General features: G+C 34.8%; 1 protein-coding gene across 1 annotated transcript in view; it reads right to left on the bottom strand.

The window, feature by feature from the left end:
• LRRIQ3 (leucine rich repeats and IQ motif containing 3) overlaps positions 1-23091 on the bottom strand; it is a gene marked incomplete at both ends in the record, with an annotated part of 212145 nt that overhangs the window by 2299 nt on the left and 186755 nt on the right. The window contains one exon of the mRNA XM_082863265.1: positions 3831-4560. Coding sequence (XP_082719391.1) covers positions 3831-4560 — 730 coding nt within the window. The remainder of the gene's footprint in view (positions 1-3830; positions 4561-23091) is intronic.

Below are 23091 nucleotides of genomic sequence, written 5' to 3'. Positions count from 1 at the left end.
GCAAAGGTCCTGGAATAACAAAGCAATCGTAAGAAAGGAGAAAAAAAGAGTCTGTATTTTCCTATTGCTATAAAACAAACTATTATAAAATGTATTGGCTTACAACAACCACCATGTATTATCTCATAATTTCCATGGGTCAGAAGTCCAGGAACAGCATGGCTCAGCTGGATTTTCTACTTGGGTTCTTACAAGACTGAAATCAAGGTGTCAGCCAGGGCCACGGTTCTCATCCAGGTCTTGAGGTCCTCTTTCCAAAATTGCTGGTTGTTGTCAGAATTCATTTCCTTCTCACTTTTTCTACATGGCTCCCTTCATCTTTAGGTCAGCCATGTCATGTCAAGTCTTTCTCCTACTTTGACTCCCTCTGACTTTCTCTCCTGCCTCTGCATTTCAAGGCTCATGCAATATGCTGCCCCCATCTGAATAATCCAGAATAATCTTCCTATTTTAAGGTCAACCCTCAATTACATGTGCAGAGTCCCTTTGCCATGTAAGGTAGCATATCCATGAGTGTAGTATTGATGGGGACAAGGGCAGGCTTCCCGAAGATATGCCACTCTGGAATGCGAATTATTTTGAGCTAAAAACAATCCAGACCCCAAAGAACCTTTGAACTTCCCCCTTACTGCCTAAATGAAATTAAAATAGGGGGCCTGTGTCAGGAAGAAGCTGTCACCATAGTTACTATAGTAAAGTATTAGGCATTGTAGACAGGGAGGAACCTAGCAAAGCCCATTTGATCAAAGTGCCTTATTGTCTTAGGATGGCCCAGCAAACATGTTTTTACCAAACATTAACTATTGTTGTTCTTCCTGTGAATAACCTTACTTCCCCTTGAAGCCTCAGACCCTCACCTTCTTCTCCTTAGTCCAGAGTATATATATACCTTACCTTGCCTTGCTGACTTTGGAATACTTCATACTTACATGGATTCCCTTTGCACATGTAATACATTTGATTTTCTCCTGTTAATCTGCCTTATGCTATTTTACTTGCCAGTCAAAGGAACTAATAGGGGAAAGAGGGGAAATTTCCCCTCCCCCACCATCTCTTATCCTATTTTTAGTCCTAGGGATCAGGGCATGGTATCTTCTTGGGGGCCATAATTCTGCCTAGCACAGAGGTCTTGCATTACCCACTTCCAGGCTTACTAAGAGCAAAAACAGAGGGATTATTAGCTCTTAACAGGAAAATGGGAAACTAATCCTGAGACAGTAGAAAAGGAAATGAGGATAAATATAGGATATGTAGAATTTTATAGATAGGGAATTGGAAAATTGAACAAATTCAAGCTTGAAGGCCTAAAATTCCTTTGGACAGAGTGACTTGTTGAGAAGGAAAGGTCAGAGGTTGTATGTGCATAGGAAGCTCTATAGTTGATGAGGTTTAAAATCACTTTTGTAGGTAATGGGAGAAAGAGCAAGCACCTGAGGGAGTAGCTAAAGTTGGAGGCCATAGAATTGATATCAGCATAAATCTACAAGTCACTGATGCCTTCTAGCCATTTTTACCTGAATACAAAAAATGAAGATAGATAATTGGATTGTTCCAAGGTAGGGGCTGAGGCGGTTAGTATGGTGGAGGCAATGAAAGAAAAAGACATCAGCGACACTGGGTGAAATGGAAAAAAGAATAATCGAATTAAAGAACCCTGGAAGCTACACTAGAAAGTCTATAAGAAAGGTTACTTGAGGGATGAGTGCCACAATATATTTGAAGAATACATGTGGTGAAAGTAAAGGAAAAAAAGAGTTGAAAAGATAAAGATTTTAGCCATAAGTAAATATATGAGTTTAAAATTTAAGAGGTGGTGCAGTTCCAAGTGATGAGGTGGCATTTATATGTCTATGGAAATGAGTTTAAAGGGTTCTGGGATCCAAAAATGTTTAGGTTAGGCAATTGGGAGGGTTGTTCTTCTGAATTTGGAAGTTAACAGTGATAACGGCAGAAGCTGGATAAAGAAAAGCTTTATATATCAGGATATAAGGACCACAGGGAATGAAGAGGGTAGTAGTCAAGAAGGTCAATTGATGACAAAAATAAGGACAAGAAGAAGATGATGTAATTGGATAACTGCCTTAGGTGCCAGATCTTCCAAGCTAAATGATACTCTACTTCAAAATGTACACGATGCTGTTCTGCCCTGAGCAGTGTCATCACTTTTTTCAAGTAGGGACAAGAATATTTGGGGAAACTTATGACCAGCTTTTACCTGATATAGAAATTCTTTCATTTTAAAGTCTCTTTTTAATTCATTCTTAAACACTCCTATGGGTATTTTATCAATTTCCTAAACTAGAGCTTTATGGTTCCCCTTTCTTCATTCATTTTTCCTCATTCCAGAGCAGGATCAGGAAGTTATATTCTCAGTAATGACTTCACTAGTTATTGAGATTCACCAGAATGCTTTTAGGTGAAGTGTTTGATACGTTAATGAAGAATCAAATGGCAGAAAAAGAACTGAGAAACTTCTGAAGTCTCTAGACAGATTTTACTTTTTTGAGTCACAGCTCTTTTCTGCACATTGATAATCTTTATTTGAAAACATTTATAATAAAACTCAGTAATGCCTTTTAGGATACATTATTGACATAACCAGAACATTGCCTTATTCCTGTGTACTCTCAAGGATAATATCTGTGCAGCAGCTTACAAGAGAAGATAATTCAGTTAATACACATTAGGAAGCTCACTTGACTCTGTATCCTCTACAGATTAATGATGGCCAGACATTCAATTTGCTGTAATAAAACTAAGCTGCTTAAAAATTTTCTTTAACATTGATTTGTGCTAGACTTACATTTTGATATACCAGACTAGCTTTCATTCTCTTTTCCAAAATATATATTTTCTATTAAATTATAAAAAAATTATTTCCAAAATCTTTCCCTCTCTCTCTCTCTCTCTCTCTCTCTCTCTCTCTCTCTCTCTCTCTCTCACACACACACACACACACACACACACACACACACATACAAAGTATACATTAAGGAAAATGTTTTTAAATTTTGGAGGAGAAAAATATATTTTTCATACTTAAAAAGATATTATATAAAGTACCTCAGTAAATAGTTTTAAATTTGCTTATCGCTAGGAAAAGACAAATGCTTTCTTCCTATTTTACACTCTTTTCTAGTACAGACTACTTTTTTTAAACAATAGCATTTTAAAATGTAAATGAAATAAGCAGTTATAATGATCTTTAAGTATTTCTAGATAAGCCTTAAACATACGGATTCACAGTTTGGTCACTTAAAATATAACCAGGATAAAACTGGCTGATAAGCTTCAATCTAATATCAGAAGAAAAAAAAAAAAGAAAAAAAAAACTGTGTGAAAGACACACAAGGGTAAAAACGGGTAAAATAAAATTACTGGGGGTCCTGTCTGGTGTACCCTTTAGAATTATCTGTGTCTTTTCATCTCTTTGAGCTATTTTACAACTCTATAAGCTGAGGAAGAGGATGACCAAACCTCTAGAAACTTGATGGAGAAGACAGGTGACAGATCTCTATGACAACCTTACCCTTGTTTACTGTGCTTTTCCTGGTAACCTCTCATAATTGGTTCTCCGTCCTCAACACCTCCTTTTGTCTTTAGCTGAAGATGGTATTTAAGGTGATGGCTTCAGCTACTTGGGGGAGTTACTCAGTTTTCCTGGGTCTCTCCCACGTGTAGATGTTATTAAACTTTTGTTTGATTTTCTCCTGTTAATCTGTCTCACATCCATTTAGTTCTTAAACCAGCCAGGAGAACCTAGAAGGCAGAGGAAAATTTTTTCCTCCCCAGTAACGTAAAAGCTTCTATTATATCAAAACTGTACTTACCTAATTTCCTTCATTTGTTTAAGTAAATCCTTTTGATATTTTTCAGTTGCCAGTTTTTGCTGAACAATTAGGCTCTTCTCTTTTAAGACAGCCTGCTTCTTCTTCAATCTGTCAATTTTAGTCATTGCTTTGGTCAAAAGAGTGCGCTCATTATTTAAGTTTTGAATTAATAAACGGTCTTTAGCCTTTTGTTGTTTTTCTTCCAGAAACAGGACTCTCCTCTTTTTTACTTTCTCAAGGTAGTTGGATCTGTCCTGCTGAAGTCGTTGTAAACCATTCTGAATGGTCTTATTATCTCTTGCAGTTAGTTTATGTGTAGCATGTATTTTCTTATTTAAATTTTCTTGAATAGTTATTCTAACTCGTTCTTTGGCCACTTGTGCCACGCTTACAGCTGTTACTTTATTTTTATAGCTTGCCTGCTTCTTTTGTTCTGAGCAATATTTATCAATATCATAAAGTGCTTGGAGTTTCATACCAGTTCTTTGTGTTGTAAGAAACTCTCTTCTTACACTCTTCTCCAACAGCATGTCTTTTATTTTAATTACTGGTTTTTGATGAGTGGTAGAAAGTGGCTCGGTATACATAGGAAAATAATCTTGTTCTTTTGCTTTCAATAATGCAGTATACCTCAGTGAATCTGAAGTATGTACTGGTAGTTTGAACACTGATATCCTAAAACCGACATCCAATTCTTCATCCTTAATTTTATCTTCAGACTCTTTCTGACCTACATCACACAGCAGACAAATATAATCCATTATACAAGTGTTAAGCACAGTTTATTTTCTGTCCCAATTGTTTTGAAAGCCACATTAATAAAATTGACAAGAACCTGTTATTTACTTTATTAAGGGGCATTTTTCCCAACTGATATTCCTTTTCAATTTGTGATTTAATCGTGATTTTTGGAGAGAAAAATCACTATTGGAATATTTTAACAAAGAAATGCACTGATTCCTATATTTCCTTTATTATCTCTCACAATTATTTAACTTGCACTGACTCAATAGCAGCATTTTACCTTATACTTATTACTTAATCATACGTATTATTTTTACATATAGTTATTATTATCTCATATTTGCAAAGGACTTTGTAATTCATTTTACCTTATTTTTCTTAACTCTGGTGGAAACTAATAGCTGCCTTAAAAATTGCTTTTCCCTTCATTGGATACTCAAAGAAATGAAATCTCTCAGCCTCCTTTGCTATTATGTGTGGCTGTGAGACTAAGTCTTCTCTCGGACATTGTCAGCAAAAGTTATATGTGTCATTTCTGGTCCAAGGCTATTAAGAAACAAATGTGCTTCCTCTATATTTTCTTTCTTCTTCTGACCCACTGCACAGAGATTAGGATAAAGTGCTAGAAGATGGTAGATCTACAAGGTAGAAGGACTCTGGCTCCCTGAATCCCTGCTTGAAAAAGTACTTGCTGACCAGGATTATCCAACTTGGACTCTTATGGAAGCCAGAAATAAAAGGTAATTATATTTGATCAATATATGTTTCTGGGTTTATTTGTTATCAGAGCCAAGCTATCCAATATAAAAACCTGAATCACATTGTTGTTCATTATTTATTTTCTGACAAACCAGTTGATGAATTTAGGACCAGGTGGCAAATACAGGTAAAAAAAGAATGCTTATTAATCTTCAGAAAATATGTTTCCCGTGTTTGACTGAGTCCCTCTCTCTATTGAAATTGAATCTCTGCTAACTCTAGTCTATGAGGGTTTCATCTTTTCTAATCTTTTAATCTTCTATTAGAAGACTCTCTTAAAGTTTTTATATGTCATAATGCCAAATCTGATGGTGGAACATTTATGGAAGCCAAGGTGACCATGAAGAAGGGCAGAACCTGTGGGTTAGTCAGGCAGTAGGAAAGAAGTGAACAGGTAGGATTTTCACTTGAGGCCACAGGAATATTAACAGTAGAAAAGGAAGCAGAGCCTAGAGCAAAGTAGAAAAACAAGGCTAGCAAGTGAAAGCCGAAGTGTCCAAATATAAAGCATTAAGAGTTTGAGTCCAAAGCAAGGCACTAGAGACTCAGAGGAATGAAAGCCAGAATTTCAAGTCTAGAGTAAACAGGGTGTGGTCTGGAACAACTACCTAGAAAAGGTACTCTTATGGGTAAATTTAATTTTATGTGTAAACCTTGACATGGGAAACCTGGTCAAGAATAAAAGATCAGGGATAGAAAACACAACACTAAAATGTTCCTAAAGGTTCTGGTTTGTGTGGAGTGAGGGAGTTTTCTCATACCACCAAAGGACGCTCTGACACAAGCTGGGTGTCCTACAATTCAACTTAATTCTGATACTACCTACCTGGAGATAGGATCAGATTCCACAGGTTAAGAGCTCAGTCCTACCATCCTGCCCTCCCCCTTCTCTCTTTGGATGCTAATTGCAAGTCTAAGATAGGAGGGAAGGGGGCAGGGCACAACCTTTAAAAGAATGCCACAGTACATGAGGATACACAAAAACTGGTTAGAACCTACTAGGCCCAAGATGGCTTAAGATTGGACTTCCAGGGGCTTCCCTGGTGGCGCAGTGGTTGAGAGTCCGCCTGCCGATGCAGGGGACACAGGTTTGTGCCCTAGGTCTGGGAGGATCCCACATGCCGCAGAGCAGCTGGGCCCGTGAGCCATGGCCGCTGAGGCTGCGTGTCCAGAGCCTGTGCTCCGCAGCGGGAGAGGCCACAGCAGTGAGAGGCCCACGTACTGCAAAAAAAAAAAAACAAAAAACAGTATATCTTGAGCCTCATTATACGCTCACTGTAATACATCAGCATGCTAAATGACACTCCCACAGGTGCCATGACAGTTCCTAGGGTGACCATAAAAGGCCAAAAAGTGGGCAATGGCCTAATTCTTGGAAATCGCTGCCCCTTCCCCAAATTAGTTGGAATAATCCTCCCACTTGTTAGCCTATGATATTACCCAGCCCATAAAGCTAACAACCCTATATCCTGGGGCCTCTTGCCTTCTGAGACAGCCCACACTCTGTCTATGGGGTGTATCTCTCTCTGAATAATTCTGCTTTCACTCTATTTCTGCTCGCTCTTGAATGCTTTCCTGTGCAAAGCCAAGGAACCTCACTTGGCGGTCTGTCCCAAGGACTTGCCCAAGACCTGGGATGTGACCATTCTCTTGCACCCCATTTCCTGCAACAAGTCTATCTTATCATGTGTGCTTCTGACCAACCAGCTATAGATTGGAGGTTCCAACAACCCTCTCCTTGGTATCAATTAATTTGCTAGAGCAGCTCACAGAACTCAGACAAACATTTAAGTTAGTAAATTACTGGTTTGTTATAAAAGGATATAACTCAGGAACAACCAGAGGGAAGAGATGCATAGGGCAAGGGACTGGAAAAGGGTGAGAAGCTTCCATGCTCTCTCTCTAAGCACATCACTCTCCCTGAATCTCCATGTGTTCACCAATCTGGAAGCTCTCTGCACCCAGTCCTTTTGTAGTTTTATGGAGGCTTCATTACGCAGGTGTGATTGATCAAATCACTGGCCTTTGAAAACTGAACTCAATCCAGCTACTCTTCCCTCCCCAGAGGTCAGGTTTGGGATTGAAAGTTCTAACCCTCTAATCATGTGGTTGATTCCCCTGGAAACCAGCCCTCATCCTTAGATGAGTTCCAAAAGTCACCTCACTAACATAACAAAAGACGTCTTTGTTGCTCTGCTCTCATCACTTAGGAACTGTCAGGAGCTCTATGCCAGAACTGGGGACAAAGACCAAATATATCTTTCTTGTTATAAATCACAACATCACAGTTACTAATATATATATGTTTGTCCCTTAATAGTTTAATGTAAGTAAGTCTTGCCTCCTTGGTGAAACTGGAGGCTCTTTGAAGATAGAAGCTGTACTTCATTGTGTATACTAACTATAATTACTTTTTGGCTGATGATTGACATTTTTCTCAGTGGTTGCTTGAACATAATCCCATTAGCACTTTTAAAAACCTCCCAGTTTCCTTCTCTGCTTCAAGATATCACTCACTGCTATACAATTCATCTTTTAAAACTAGGACTCTAATCATGTCATGCCTTCCACCCAGACGAAGGAAAACAAAACCTTCATGGTCCTTTACAGTTAAGCTTAGGATCCTATATTATAGGAGAAGAGCTCCATTTTCTTCCCCCCTATACATCTGCCACATCTTTCCATCTTTGGGCTTTTGCTTATGTTATTTAATGTTTTGTCCAGTATGTTGTTTTCCCTATTTACGTAAGTTCACATTCTATGCATTTTTCAAGGTCTCTTCACATGTCACTTTTCTTTATTCTTTAAATAAGAATGGATAGTTTTTAAATTCTCATATCACTTCCTTCCTTATAGAATTTACCACACATTTCATTTATATTAAAGCTCTATGTAGTAATTCTTTGCCATAGTAGCAAGCTAGATATAATTTCCTTAGTGGTAGGGACTGTACTTTTCTTTTTTTTTTCATCCTCCATTCTTAGTATTTTGCAGAGAGTAGGGTTTTCTTTTTAGGGGGGTAGTGGGCTTAACTAAATAGTAAATGCCAATAAATATATTTGTTGGATGGATGAGTAGATGAATGGACGAGTGAATCTGTTGCTCAAGATCAATGTCCTTTGCATAGTGGTGAAAGCCTAAAATCTGGAGACAATTTGGCTGGATTTGAATCTAGTTCTACTATTTACTAAGTGTAGGCAAGTTATTCAATTCTCTGGTCAGTCTGATAACTGTGGATGATAATACCAAATTTATAGGGTTCTAACAGGATTAAGTGAATTAATAAAATGAAAAAAGCCTGATAAAGTATAATATATAATTATTAGAGCAGGGCCTGACAAAGAGTAAGAACAATATGTTATTGTTTTTTTCATTATATTTGATATGGAAAACAAGGAGTTTATCTTATCTCTTTAATTCCATCAATGGCATAGTGTTCAAATAGCCACATAATTTAGTAATGATTGGGGAAAATACAGCAAAGCATTTTATCACACCCCTCAACATCCACTGGACAGTTAACACAGAACATACAGGAAAGCCTTCTTTGTATGTATATTTTGTTTCAGGACTTTATAATTCATCTCATTCATTATAGTAAAAACAGAAGTCAAGTGATGGAAATGTTCTCATATTTCCATAACCAAATTTATAAACTTGTCTGTATATTCATGCATCTTCTTCTACCCTGATTCAATGAAGGAAGCATCCCTTCTTTCAGCAGAGGCCAAATTCTTTACATGTGCTTTGGTCCCATCCCCCTTTAGCTTCGCTTCTGCAATTATCTTAACTCTCTCCTTTATCATCCCCTCACTACTGGATCATTCACAGCCATGTTTAAACTACCATAATCACCTCTACCACCACCAATGCAAGAACAACAAGACTCCCTTGACCCTCATTGCCCTCTAGCTACTATTCCATTTTTCCTGTTTGATTTCAGAGTGAAAACTACCGTGAGAGTTGTCTCCCTGTACTATGTCCTTTTATTCACCTTTTATTAATTTTTCAATTTATCAATTTTTTATTTATATATGGATTTCAACTCTACTGTACTCACCCACCTGTTGAAACTCTCCCTAACAAAAGCTTCTATGGTGATAAATACAAGGGACACATATTTTCTGTTCTAATCTTTCTTGAACTCTCAATGGCATTTAACACAGCTGATCATTTCTCCTCCTTCAAATCTTTTTTTTTTCCATATTTTCTGATTTCCAGATTCTCTAAAGCTCTCCTGATATCCTGAAGATATCTCTTTTTTTTTTTCCCTATGTTGTTTAAAACTCTCCTGATTTTTCTTCCAGCTTTCTGATGACTTCTTCTTAGTTTTGTTTTCAGACTCTTTCTTTTCACCAAATTTCTGGAGTTGTTGAGGACTTGATACTAGGTCCCCTTCCCATCTCTATTTTCTCTTCTGAAGTGAATCACGTTCATGGCTTTAAATATCAATCTCTATGCTGATAACTTTCAAATTTATCATTTCCACTTGGAAGTCTTATAGGTATTTTTCAAACTTGGCACATTCAAAACACATTCAAAAGATCTCAGTTGCTACCAATAATTAATTCCCTCTAAAATCAGCCCTTTATCTCAACAAATAACACCTAATAGTTTATTCATATTATCGATCAGTCTTGTAGAGTTTACCTCAAAAACATAGCTCAGATTAACTGATTCTGTTCTTCCATTTCCTTGCTATCACCCTAATTCAGGTTTCTATCAACTCTTACTTTGACTATTTGCAATGTCTTCTTAAGTAGTCTCTGCGTTTCCCAACACACAATTTCCCACACAGTGATGAAGCCATAATAATCTCTTGAAATTGTGTCTTTAAAGATCTATGGCTTCCATATGCCTTCATGATAAAATTCAAATTACTTGTCATGGCCTATAAAGACTTGCATGCTTTTATACTTGTTTACTTACCTAATATAATCTTGCAACTACAATTTATCATTTACTTTAATATTGATTACCTCATAAGAAAGATATTACTGATCACCAATCATAACAATACAGTTAATATTTACTGAATGGTTGCTACACGTCAAATTGTTCTAAGTCCTTTAAACAAATTATCTCATTTAGTCCTCTTACCAATCTTATGAGGTAAGTACTGTACTGTTTTTATCCCCATTTTCAGATAAAGGAACTGAGGCTTAAAGAAGTAGTCAACTGTTGAAGTAAGATCCTAACATCTACCTAACATCTGGCAAAAAACAAAACAAAACAAAACAATCCTGAGGACTCTGGAGAATGTTCAAAAGCAAGTAGTTTTTAAGAGTGTGCTTAAAAAAAGTCAACATTCTTATAACAGAATCCAGAGGATTATGTAACATTTGCAATGCCAACAATATAACCCAAAACACGTACTATTAATGAAAATTTTTTCATGAAAGATAGCACTTCATATAAAATACACAACTCATGCAACCACACCTGCCATTTAGGCTCCTCCTTTCTGTAGTCTCTGTGAAGTGGTACAATATTAAGTAGATTGTGCTAAATTAAGGATTTATATTATAATCCCTAGAGAAAATAAATATATAATGTGAAGAGGTTCAATGAAAAATCCAACAGATAAATTAAAATGGATTATAAAATGTATTTGAATAATCAAAAAAACAGGAAAAAAAGAAACAGAGAAACAAAAACTGAAGACATATACAAACCAGAGCAGAAAACAAGTAAAATGGTCCTGATCTAATAAGATTAATGTCCTTAAAAGAAGAGATACCAGACAGCTTACTTTCTCCACCTCTCCATGCACACAGACTAAAATGGCCACATGAGCAAACAGCAAGATGTCCGGCGTGTACAAGCCAGAATGAGAGGCCTCCCTAAAAATGACCATGCTAGCACCCTGATCTTGGATTTCCAGCCTCCAGAACTGTGAGAAGATAAATTTCTGTTGTTTAAGCTCCCCATTCTGTAGCATTTTATTATTGAGGCCCAAGAAGACCAATATAAAAGGAGTGCTCTCTCTTCTGAATTTCTAAGCACAGTTCCCCAGCTGGTGTGATGTGGCATACTAGTGAGCTGTTAATGAATAACGGAGTGCCCAGAGACACTGATCACCCTTGTGGAGAGTGGAGTTACTACAGCCTCTAGGCACCCCTTTGCCATAAATTTTATCTAGAGCCTTTGGAGTCAAGTGTGATCTGACACTACTCTACAGTCATGGCAATAGAACGGGGCTCAGGAGGCTTTCTATCACTTGAAAATGTACTTGAGCAGTGAGTTACTGTGTGTGGTGCTATTTACTATTGACAAGAGACTCATGAAATAGGTGCTTAATATGGCACATAGCCCAAGGTGCGGCTGATCTGGGGTAGTGGCTCTCAGATCCAGACTGTAGTCATCCCTCCGTATCCACAATGGGTTGATGCTCATGTCCCTTACGTAAAACGGTGTAGTATTTGAATATAACCTATGCATGTACTCCTGAATCATCTATAGATTACTTAAAATACCTAACACAAGGTAAATGCTATGTAAATAGTTGCCTGTGAGTAGCAAATTCAAATTTTGTTTTTTCAAACTTTCTGGAAATTTTTTTCTGAATATCTTAGATCGAGTTGGTTAAATCTGTAGATGTGGAACTATCAGATATGGAGGGCTGACTATACACATATATCAGATACTTCAATCCATTTTTGGTTGATAAACATTTTTAATGACATACTTCCTAGAAGCAGAATGGCTTTTCTTCTGTAAATTAGAGTTTCATCATAATTTTGAAATACAGGATGATATAAAAATTCAATTAGATTTGAAGTCCATTCACATTTTCAATGTGAATAATAATCAAGGTTATACTTGTCAATGAAAGAAATGGGAAAATAAATTCTTGCACAGAATCTTTCAACTATTGGAAATGTCTGAATGACTGTAAAAAGTTTTATATTTTTATCAGTTATTCAGCCTAAATTACTTGTTATTGGAGACAATGAAGACTTAAAAATGATTATAATTAAAACGTGGTATATTAAATACCTATTGCTACTTAACGAATTACTCTAAAACATAAAGGCTTTAAAACAATAAACTTTTATTATTTCAGTTTCTTTAGGGTAAAAATGCAAGAGTAGTCTAGCTGGGTGGCTGAGGCTCAGAGTTTCCCAATGATATTATAATTAAGATGTCAGCCAGGGTTGCAGGCATCCAAAGGCTTGACTGCAGTTGGAGGATTCCATTCCAAGTCTGCTCATTCACCTGACTATTGACAAAGGTCTAAGTTTCTTACTGACTGTTGGTTGAAGGCCTCAGTTCCTTGCTGTGGATCTTTCAAAATAACTACTTGGTATACATATGTGTTCTTCTGACATGGCAGCTGACTTTCCCCCGATCAAGTGATCTAACAGAGAGCCCAGAGCAGGACAAAATATCTTCTGTGATGAGTCTTATGAGTCACATATCATCTCTTTTGCCATATTCTATTCTTTATATTTAAGTCCCTAAGTCCACCCCACAAGGGGAGGAGAATTAGGCTCCACTTTTTGAAGGGAAGAGTATCAGTGGATTTGTGGACATATTTTAAAAATCACTGCATCTTGTGTAAATATTTTATATTCATGGAATTCAAGCTCAAGTCCAACAATGAGATGGTTTTAAAGACATTATTTATAAGTTTTATATAAACTCAAAATTTGATATCTAATATTTTATATTCTATTTTTATTACTGTAATTAGATAATTTAAACAATAAATTTTCTACTAATTACAAACTCTCTCTCATTTTAACCTAGCATACTTTACAAATATTATTATTATTGATTTGTGCCATAACTGGAAGCACTGTCTTATAGCAGTGGGACAAAATCCACTCAGATATTTCATAAAGAATTCTGCTTGTGCTATAGCTGCGCATCTTAACTCTTTTAGTAAGTTTTAGTTTTTAAAGGATAGGGGATATGTTATATATATCTTTATATCCTCTACTACAGTTAGCATAGTGTTCTGCATTTTTGGTATACAATTTAAAAAATTCAACTATTTATTAAATATAAGTATTATATATAAAACTAGAATTTAAAAAATACATGTGAAATGACTTTTAAATGTATTAATTTTTCTCAGACACAGTTTGTGTTTTATAAGGAAGTCAAGAGTTCCACTACAAGATTTAAGTATAGCAGAGGGATGACCAATTTGAATTATCTGATATATACTTTCCTCATCATGTTAACTTATTCTTTCTTTTCCATTTTTCCCTTCTACTGACATCTTTTTTTCCACTTAACAGCATTTTTGCTTCACCTGTATATTACCTGACAATGGCATCAAGGTTCTTTATTAGATCCAGCTGACAGCATTAAGAGCCAAACAGTGACTATAATAATCTAGGAGGTTGCAAAGTGAACTTTCCATACAAGCAAGTATAAGGTCTACATGTATAACAGCTTTGTATTGGTGACATTTTCCCTGCTTCTTTTATATTATTACAAGACAAAAATAATAATCACAAAAGTCACTTATATACAAGTTCAAATCTGTGAGGCAGATTGGTGATCTGAGCAGATTCTATATAACCTGGAGTGACTTGATATCCAGTAAGAACTTGTCAGTAACAATAGGCCCCAAAATGGCATTCTTTTTTGTGAATTAGGGAATTGACAATAAATATAATCCAAATGAAAAGGCCTGAAGGTCACCTATCTAATATATATAAGGCAAGCAATACTATAAGGGGCAACACCTTTGAATATGAAGGGCATTGACATAAAATATTGCAAACAAACTGTCAAAACACAGTTCAAATAGAAAAGGAAAAACATGACATGAGGAAGTTTTGGTACTGCATCTCTGACCCAAACTTACCATAGGAAAATGCCTAGAGATAGATTGTTGCATATTTCCTAAACATTGCTTGACACTGTTATGGAGTTAATCCTTTACCTAAACTGCTGAGTCACATAAGAAAATAATTTATATAACTCTATTTAACGCTCCTCCTTTGTATAACAATTTTTTTCAGAAAAAAAATTAGAACTGGCTACTTGAATTACAGGCTTAAAAAGGACAATTACTTGGCCATTGATTTAAAGAACTGTCATAAGATTGAAGAAAATAAGGTATTAACATAGTTTCTAGTTGCACACTTAACCTGAAAGACAAGAGCAGGGTATCAGAATCATGACTGGGTACACACATAGGTGTTCTCAGAAACCCCTGGTTGAATTTTTAAATGACAAGAAGCTCTTTAACACTCACCATTAAATTATTATTTATGCTTCCTCCATATAAAACGAGATGTTTAACAAATTGTAGCTATTAAGCAAATAACATGAAAATCTGAAACCCAAGCAAAATTCATGCTAGGTTTTTTTTTTTCTTTAATGCTGCTACAAAAAATGGAAAGGAATCTGTCCATTAAGCAATCCTTTAATAAAATTATGGAGTCACATTTGGATGTCATGCCTGCCAATGATTTCTGTTCCAAAATATGTAGTAAAATGGCCTAAAGACCTTCACACTTAGAGAAACTCCATTGCAAGGAAGTCTTTTATATCTAACACATCACCCCACTTTAAAAAATAAAAAGCAAAAAACACTCAGGGTCCAAATATACTCAGAAGCTTTTCTGTTTCTTTGTTTTCTCTTTCTTTTGCTATTTCTTAAGCAGAGGGCTAAAAGGAGTGCACACACACACAAAATGATGAAATGTTTAATACTGTTTTGGTAGATAATAGAGGGCATAAAATAGCTCTCTGTCTTAGTGTCTTAAAATGTCTTAGTACTTATTTTAAAAGTACATAGTTAGTTTATCATGTTGCTTTTTAGCATTCTTTTCTTTCAACTTGAAGAACTCCCTTTAGCCATTTTCTTGTAAGGCAGGTCTAGGGGTAATAAACTCCCACAATTTTTCCTCTAATATCAGGAACAAAGTAAGGATGTCATCCTGTCCAAAATAGTACTGGAAGTCCTAGCCAGAGTAATTAGAGAAGAAAAAGAAATAAAAGGCATCTAAAATCAGAAAAGGAGAAGTTAAATTTTCCCTATTTGCAGAAGACATGATTCTGTATCTAGAAAACTCTAAAGACCCCCCCCCCACCACACACACACAAATGATTAGAACTGAGTAATCCAGTAAAGTCACAGAATACAAAATCAACATACACAAATCAGTTTCATTTCTATACACTAATGACAAACTATGTGAAAAAGAAATTAATAAATCAGTCACATTTATAATAGCATTAAAACAATGAAATACTAAGAAATAGATTTAACAAAGCAGGTGAGAAATCTCTACACTGAAAACATTAAGACATCGATGAAAGAAAATGAAGACACAAATACACAGAAAGATATCTCATGTTCAAGGACCAGAAGAATATTGTTAAAATGTCCATACTACACAAAGCAATCTACAAATTCAGTTCAATCCCTATCAAAATCCTAATGGCATTGTTTACAGAAATAGAAAAAGAACAATTCTACAATTGATATGAAAGCACAAAAGACCACAAATTGCCAAATCAACCTTGAGAAAGAACATAGCTAGAAGCATCACACTCCATGATTTCAAAATGTATTACAAAGCTACAGTAATACAAACACTAGTGCACTGGCAGAAAGACTTTTAACAAATGGAGAATAGAATAGAGCCCAGAAATAAATCCGTGCATATACAGTCAACTGATCTTTAACAAAGGTGCCAAGAATACTAGGGAGAAAGGATAGTCTCTTAAATAAACCTTGTAAGGAAAACTGGATCTCTACATGCAAAAGAATAAAATTGAAATCTTATCTCATATTAAACACAAAAAAATCACTCAAAACAGACTAAAGACTTAAATATAGGATGTGAAACACTAAAACTCCTAGAAGAAAATATAGGAGAAATGTCATGACATCAGTCTTGACAATGATTTAATGGATATGACACCAAAAGCACAGGCAACAAAAGCAAAAATAGAAAAATGAGATTACATCAAACTAAAAAGCTTCTGCACAACAAAGCAAACAATCAACAGAGTAAAAAGGCAACCTATGGAATGGGAAAAAAATATTTGCAAATTATATGTCTGATACAGGTTTAATCTCCAAAATAAATAAGAAACTCCTAAAACTCAATAGTAAAAAAATTAATATTACACTTTTAAAATAGACTAAAGACATGAATAGATATTTCTCCAAATAAGATATACAAAATGGCCAACAGACATATTAAAAAATGTTTGGAGGGGGAGGGATAAATTGGGAGATTAGGACTGACATATACACACTACTATATATAAAATAGATAACTAATAAGTACCTGCTGTATAGCACAGGGAACTCTTCACAATACTCTGTAATGACCTATATGGAAAAGAATCTAAAAAAGAGTGGATATATGTATAACTGATTCACTTTGCTGTGCAGCAGAAACTAATACTACATTGTAAATCGACTATACTCCAATAAAAATTTACAAAAAAAGCACGTAGCAGGTAGTGAAAGGCCAAAAATATAAAAAAGGTTCAATGTCACTAGTCATCAGGAAAATGTAAGTCAAAACCACAATGAGATATTACCTCATACCTGTCAGGGTCAAAACAGCAAAAGACAAGTGTTGGTAAGGATATGGAGAAATTGGAACCCTTGCACACTGTTGGTGGCAATGCAGCCACTATGGAAAACAGTATGGAGGTTCTTAAAAAATTCAAAATAGAACTACCCCATATGATCCAGAAATCCAATTTCTGGGTATTTGCCAGAAAGAACTGAAATCAGGATCTTGAAGAAATATTAGCACTCCTATTTCATTGCAGCATTATTCACAATAACGAAAATGTGGAAACAAATGTCTGTAACAGATGAATGGATAAAGAAAATGTGACATATACATAGAATAGAATATAAAATATACTCAGCCTTAAAAAAAAAGGAAATTCTGCAATATGGGACAACATAAATGAGCCTTGAGGACATTATTCTAACTGAAATAAGCCAGTCTTAGAAAGACATATACTGCATGATTCCGTTTATATGAGGTATCTAAAAGAGTCAAATTCAGAGAATCAAGTGGAATGCCGTTGCCAAGGGCTGGGGAGAAGGAAATGGGGAGTTACTAATCAACTGGCATAAAGTTTCAGTTAAACAAGATGAGTAAGCTCTAGAGATCTGCTTTTCAACATGGTATCAGTAGTCAACATACTGTATTGTACACTTAAAATTTGTTAAGAGGGTAGATTTCATGTTAAGAGTTCTTACCAGAACAAAATAATTCTTTTTATAAAAGTACAGAGTTAGGCCTAATCCACAAAATGCACCTCCCCACTTTGAATTTAACTAGTGTCTACAATGCAAACAATGATAGATGTATTTCCTCCTTGCTTTCACCCTTTCTTTTATATTTTTCTTCAGTTTAAGTATGCAGAGACCAAAAGATATTGTCAAGTTTCAGTGCAGCAATTAGAGTAGCCAGAACAGCTAGACCTTAAGTGTTATTTAAATAAGTCCCTTTAAGTAATTCTTAGGATATCAACCTCGAAATGACCCAATTTTATGATAAGATCCAATGATACAAGCTTCAAAGTATAAATCAACAAATAGAAATGTCAGAAACCTCATAGAATCTTCAGAGACTATATACAGTTCACTGTAATGTAGATATTTAGGATTTTTAATTGTTACTTGTGGTCATATTAGAGTTCATTTTTCTCTTTTTTCTCATTACTAAATTATTAATATCTATTTGATTTCTAATATAATTCATTCTGATATGTTAATTATTCTTCTATTTTAATTTCTTTTTGGATAATTTACCTAGTAAGTCCAAGACTCTGTGAGCATTTATCCAGGCTCACATCTCAACTCTCAATTTCAGTGTTTTATTAATGTAATAGATACCAATTTCTCCCAATGGCAGCTACTTAAAATTACATATAGTCTCAATGAAGACCTTAATAGCTTCAAGATTCCTAGAGTCATTTTGATTTATTCATCTATTAATTCATCTATCTATCCATTCTTCCATCCATCCATTCGTATTTCAGTAGCTTGAAAATTCAGTTGAAATTCAGGAACAAGTGTAAAATTTCTTATTCAAACTCCTTCCAGTTCTTAATTTTCTTAATTTTTCCTCTAAATTTTATCTTCCTTTTTAATTGTTTTAGAATTATTTGGTTTCTATGGATATTTTCAATCTTTCTTTAATAAAAAAGTTTTTTGCTGTTAAATGTAGCAATCAGATAACAAATATAATATATATGAAAAATGTATACTTAGCATTGAACATTTGCTATGTGTAAGACACTTTTGTAGACAAGGGAGGTGATGCATTATGAAAGACACAGTCTTATGGAACTTCTAGTGGGAAAAGACAGATAAAATCATAAACAAGAAAATATCAAGGAATAAGTGCTCTGATGAAAATCAATCAGGTTAAAATGACAGCAAGTCTAGTAATTATATTAGGTAGACAAGAAAGATTTCTTAAAGGAAATTCAATTTCATCTCAAATCTGAAAGATAATAAGGAATATTCAGTGGGAAAATTTTGGGGAAAAGAGTATTCCAGGAGAAATGAGAAGCTACTGAAAAAATAATAGGCAGGAACACATGGTCTGTTAGGGATACAGAAAGAAAGCCATTTTTGCTAGACCTCAGTGAGCAAAAGGAGGGTGGTGTGAGATGTGGTCAGAGAAGTACGGCAGGAACCAGATTAAATGGGACATTGTAGGCCACAGGAAAAAAGTTTGGATATTATTCTGAGATTTAGAGCCATTTAAGTAGGTGAGTGATATGATGTGTGATTTCACCATGAAGAAAATGGATGTGAATGTGGACCGCGAGAGGATAAAGGAGGGAAACTGTTTTAAAGGCTACCACAGAGGCCCAAACAAGATTTGACGGCAGGCAGGGCTAGAGTGAAAGCAATGAAGTTGCACAGGAGAGGAAAGATTTAGGATATGCTTTAAAGGCAAAGCCAATAAGGCTTGATGACAAATAAGATCACAGAGGAGAGGGGGAAAAAATACAACCAAGGATGAATGCTAGCATTTTGGATTGAGGGACTGAATGGATGGTGATGCCATGTGTTGAGACAAGAACTACAGGAGAAAAATCAGATTTTATGACCTAGATTAAATATTCTTATACGCGTTAATCTTTTTGAAGTTCATAGCTTTCATACTCAAACACGAGCTAATGTTTCACTAATGGCGCATTTAAATTCTTTATCTAAAAAAATCATTTTCTGTTAATACAATGTCATTTAAAATATTTTATCCTAAAAATAAGAAGATCATTTTGAACTCATACTATTTGCTTCTGTTTACATGATTACTAATAATACTCAGGAAAAAATTGAGGAAAATGACACCTTTGTATATACTTTTTATTTAAGAACACCTGGTAATTTTGAGGTACAGCTACAATTTCCACAAACTGATTTATCCAACGAAGGGCAACACAATTTGTTTAGATATAGTTTACCATATGAAAAATAAATATTTGATAAATAAATAAATATTTGATAAAAAGAAATTATCCTTATATTTGTACTTCATATTAAGTTCTCTATTTAAGAGCAAAACAAGAGACCACATTATAATCAATTTATTTTCAATTATCTCAACAGTTTTACTGTCACATGGACCTTTAGCACTCACAGGAACACAGAAGCCAGTAACATTTGTGGTCAATGGAGCTTATCTGGTTATTCTAAATGTATTATACATTTATGAGTCACCTGTGAAGAAACAAGTGGTCTAAGACTTCAGTGTAGCTATGATATGAATGCTCAAAAATGGATCTGAAGCAGTTGATCTTTTCAACAAAGTGTATGACATCTCAGCACAAGTAGATGGCCTTGTGTGGTAAATAGGCTTTGAGTCAGCTTTGAGTTCTGGTGAAGCAAAGAATAGGAAGGAAAGGACAAAGAAAGTAAATGTAAAGAAAAAAGCAGAGACAACTTCTGTCATGCACTGAGTTTTCCCTGATTTAGGCACATAAATGTCACTGAAATTACAGTGACAGTGGCCATTTTCTTCCAAGATGAATTTTCTTAGTAACAATACAAAAGTGTCTGAGGTCTTCCACTACCCCATCCCATTACATATACGCACAAAATGTGGTATAAATGGCCTAAGATATGATCCAAGATCATCATCATAATTGAAGGTTACAAAAAACTGTATATCTCACATGTAATAGAGTTATATTGGAAACTGACTGCAATAGGATAGAAAGTTAGAAAGATGCAGAGAAATTATCTTTCCACTTAATACCATTAATGTATTTCTGAAAACTAGACATTCTGTGTGAAACTACTATACAGGAGCCTATTTGTCTATATTCTACATGGGAAAAATTGTAATGTATTACAAGTTAACCACAAAAACCTATATTTCCAAAAACAATCCCTTGAAAGTGATAGCAGTACAATACATATTTATAAGCACCTTACATACTAATATGTAAAATACTTAAAATATCGTTACTTGATCATCAACTAATAAGGTTGCTTACAAATCGTTGTTTTGATTTCAATGTTGTTTCAATTGCTCCTGTTAATGACAGCAACATCTCAGATAAACATCACCATTGTTGACATCCACATGTTTTAAAAATGTTTATCTGTGACTTTTTCAAGATCTTTACTGAGATATATTTAATATACCATGAAAATTAACCATTAAACCATTAAAGTGTACCATACAATGATTCTAATATATTCAGAGTTCTGCAACCATCACCACAATCTAGATTTAGAATATTTTTATTATGCCAAAAAGAAATGCTACAACCATTAGAGTCACTCTCCAGCCCCCAGCCTCCACCACCTCACCACACCTAGGCAATGACTTATCTACCTTACATCCCTATAGATTTATATATACTGGACATTTATTACAAATGAGATCATAAATATGTGGTCTTTTGTGATGAGTTTCATTATTCCAAAGAACTCAATTGCAGCTTTATGATTTCTTTCCTTTTTAAGTTTGCCTTTTGTATAATTTTAGAAACTTCTACTTATCTGGTAATTTTAGATAGAACAAAATATTCAAAAAATTCCATACCTAGCCATAAACAGTGAAAACCAAAATAAATTTCCCTCTGGGCAAATGTTGGCTCAGTATTAAGGTCAAACTTTCTATAGGTTCCTGAATTACAATGGATCAGTCTTTTGATGATTATATTATTTTCCTTTACCCAGGTCCACCATTTCTGTAATCTTCTAAGGAACATGATGCCTCTGTCTATTTTTGCTCCAACAGCAGGATCTTAATTTGAAGATCTAAACTTCTCAACCTAATATCCTGTCATATATGCGTTCAACTTGGACCACACTGACCACACAGATCATACTAGTCCAACTCTACTGAAAAAATGGTTTGCCTCTTCCATTCTGTTGATTTTGGACCATTGGACAGTAAGAATCACTGTTGGATAGTGATTAGGCGAATAAAACCAAGAACAAAATTAGCTGGATTTCTGAAATGCCATATCCTAGTATTTCAGAAAGTAACTTTAAGCAAGATATTTAACTTCCAAGGCCACAGTTTCTTCATCTATAAAATGGAAGAACAAAACTGCCTACTTTACAGATAAGCTGTGAAGACTGAGTGAAAAATATTTGTCACATTGGAAAAAGTTTTTAAATCTAGGTTTTATTATCTAAGCTATAAATTTCACTTCGAACTCTACAAATTCTCACTTCCTTGATGATGACAGACATTTCATTTACACAAAGACCTTTTTTCCCACACTCCTAGATGTTGTCTCAGAATCTAAAAACAGCACTGTAGGAAGAGTGCTGCAATTAATCAGAATACACTGTGAGCCAATACACATTTACTATCTTTATCTGAGATAATAAATTTTGATTAACCTTTTATTATACAATAATTACAAATCCCTTCTGGAGCTTTTCTCTCTTTATAATATACTTGAACTACACTCCTTAGCCTCAAATATCTGTCACACCTGACTATTTTCAAACAAAAAAAAATTCTAGATTGTGTAAATCTTAAAACTGATATTAATCCAGATTTGCAATTAATTTTTAGTTTAAAGGTAATTGTTTATCCATTTATTTGTTCACTATTGATATTTTCAAATGACATGTTTATTGAGATATAATTCACATACCAAAGAATATATCTTTTTAAAGTGTGCAATTACAGTAATCAAGACAGTGTGGTATTGAGGAAGAATAGAAAAATAGACCAATGGAACAGAATGAAGAGCCTAGAAATAGACCCACATAAATATAGTAAACTAATCGTTAACAAAGAAGCAAAGGCAATACAATGGAGCAAACTAGTCTTTTCAACAAGTGATGCTGGATCAACTGGACATCCACATGCAAAAAAATGAACCTAGACACAGATTTTATGGCCTTTACAAAAATCAACTCAAAATGGGTCATGGACCTAAACCTTAAGTAAGCTTAAAATTACTTTCTGAAATGCTAGGATATGGCATTTCAGAAATCCAACTAATTCTGTTCCTGGCTGAATTCTTAGATGAAAATACAGAAGAAAACCTAGATTACCTTGGGTATAGCAATGGCTTTATAGATGCAGCATCAAAGGCACAATCTTTGAAAGGAAAAATTGATATACTGCACTTTATTAAAATTAAAAATTTCTGCTCTGAGAAAGATGACATCAATAGAATGAGAAGACAAGCCACAAACTTAGAGGAAACATTTGCAAAAGACATATCAGATAAAGGGCTAGTATCCAAGATATAGAAAGAGCTCCTAAAACTCAACAATAAGAAAACAAGCAATCTAATTAATAAAATTGGCAAA

The sequence above is a fragment of the Leucopleurus acutus genome (genome assembly GCF_964270905.1).
Source record: "Leucopleurus acutus genome assembly, chromosome: 2".
NCBI lineage: Eukaryota > Metazoa > Chordata > Mammalia > Artiodactyla > Delphinidae > Leucopleurus > Leucopleurus acutus.
The sequence above is the reverse complement of the archived record's forward strand: the minus strand, read 5'-3'. Positions and strand labels throughout refer to the sequence as shown.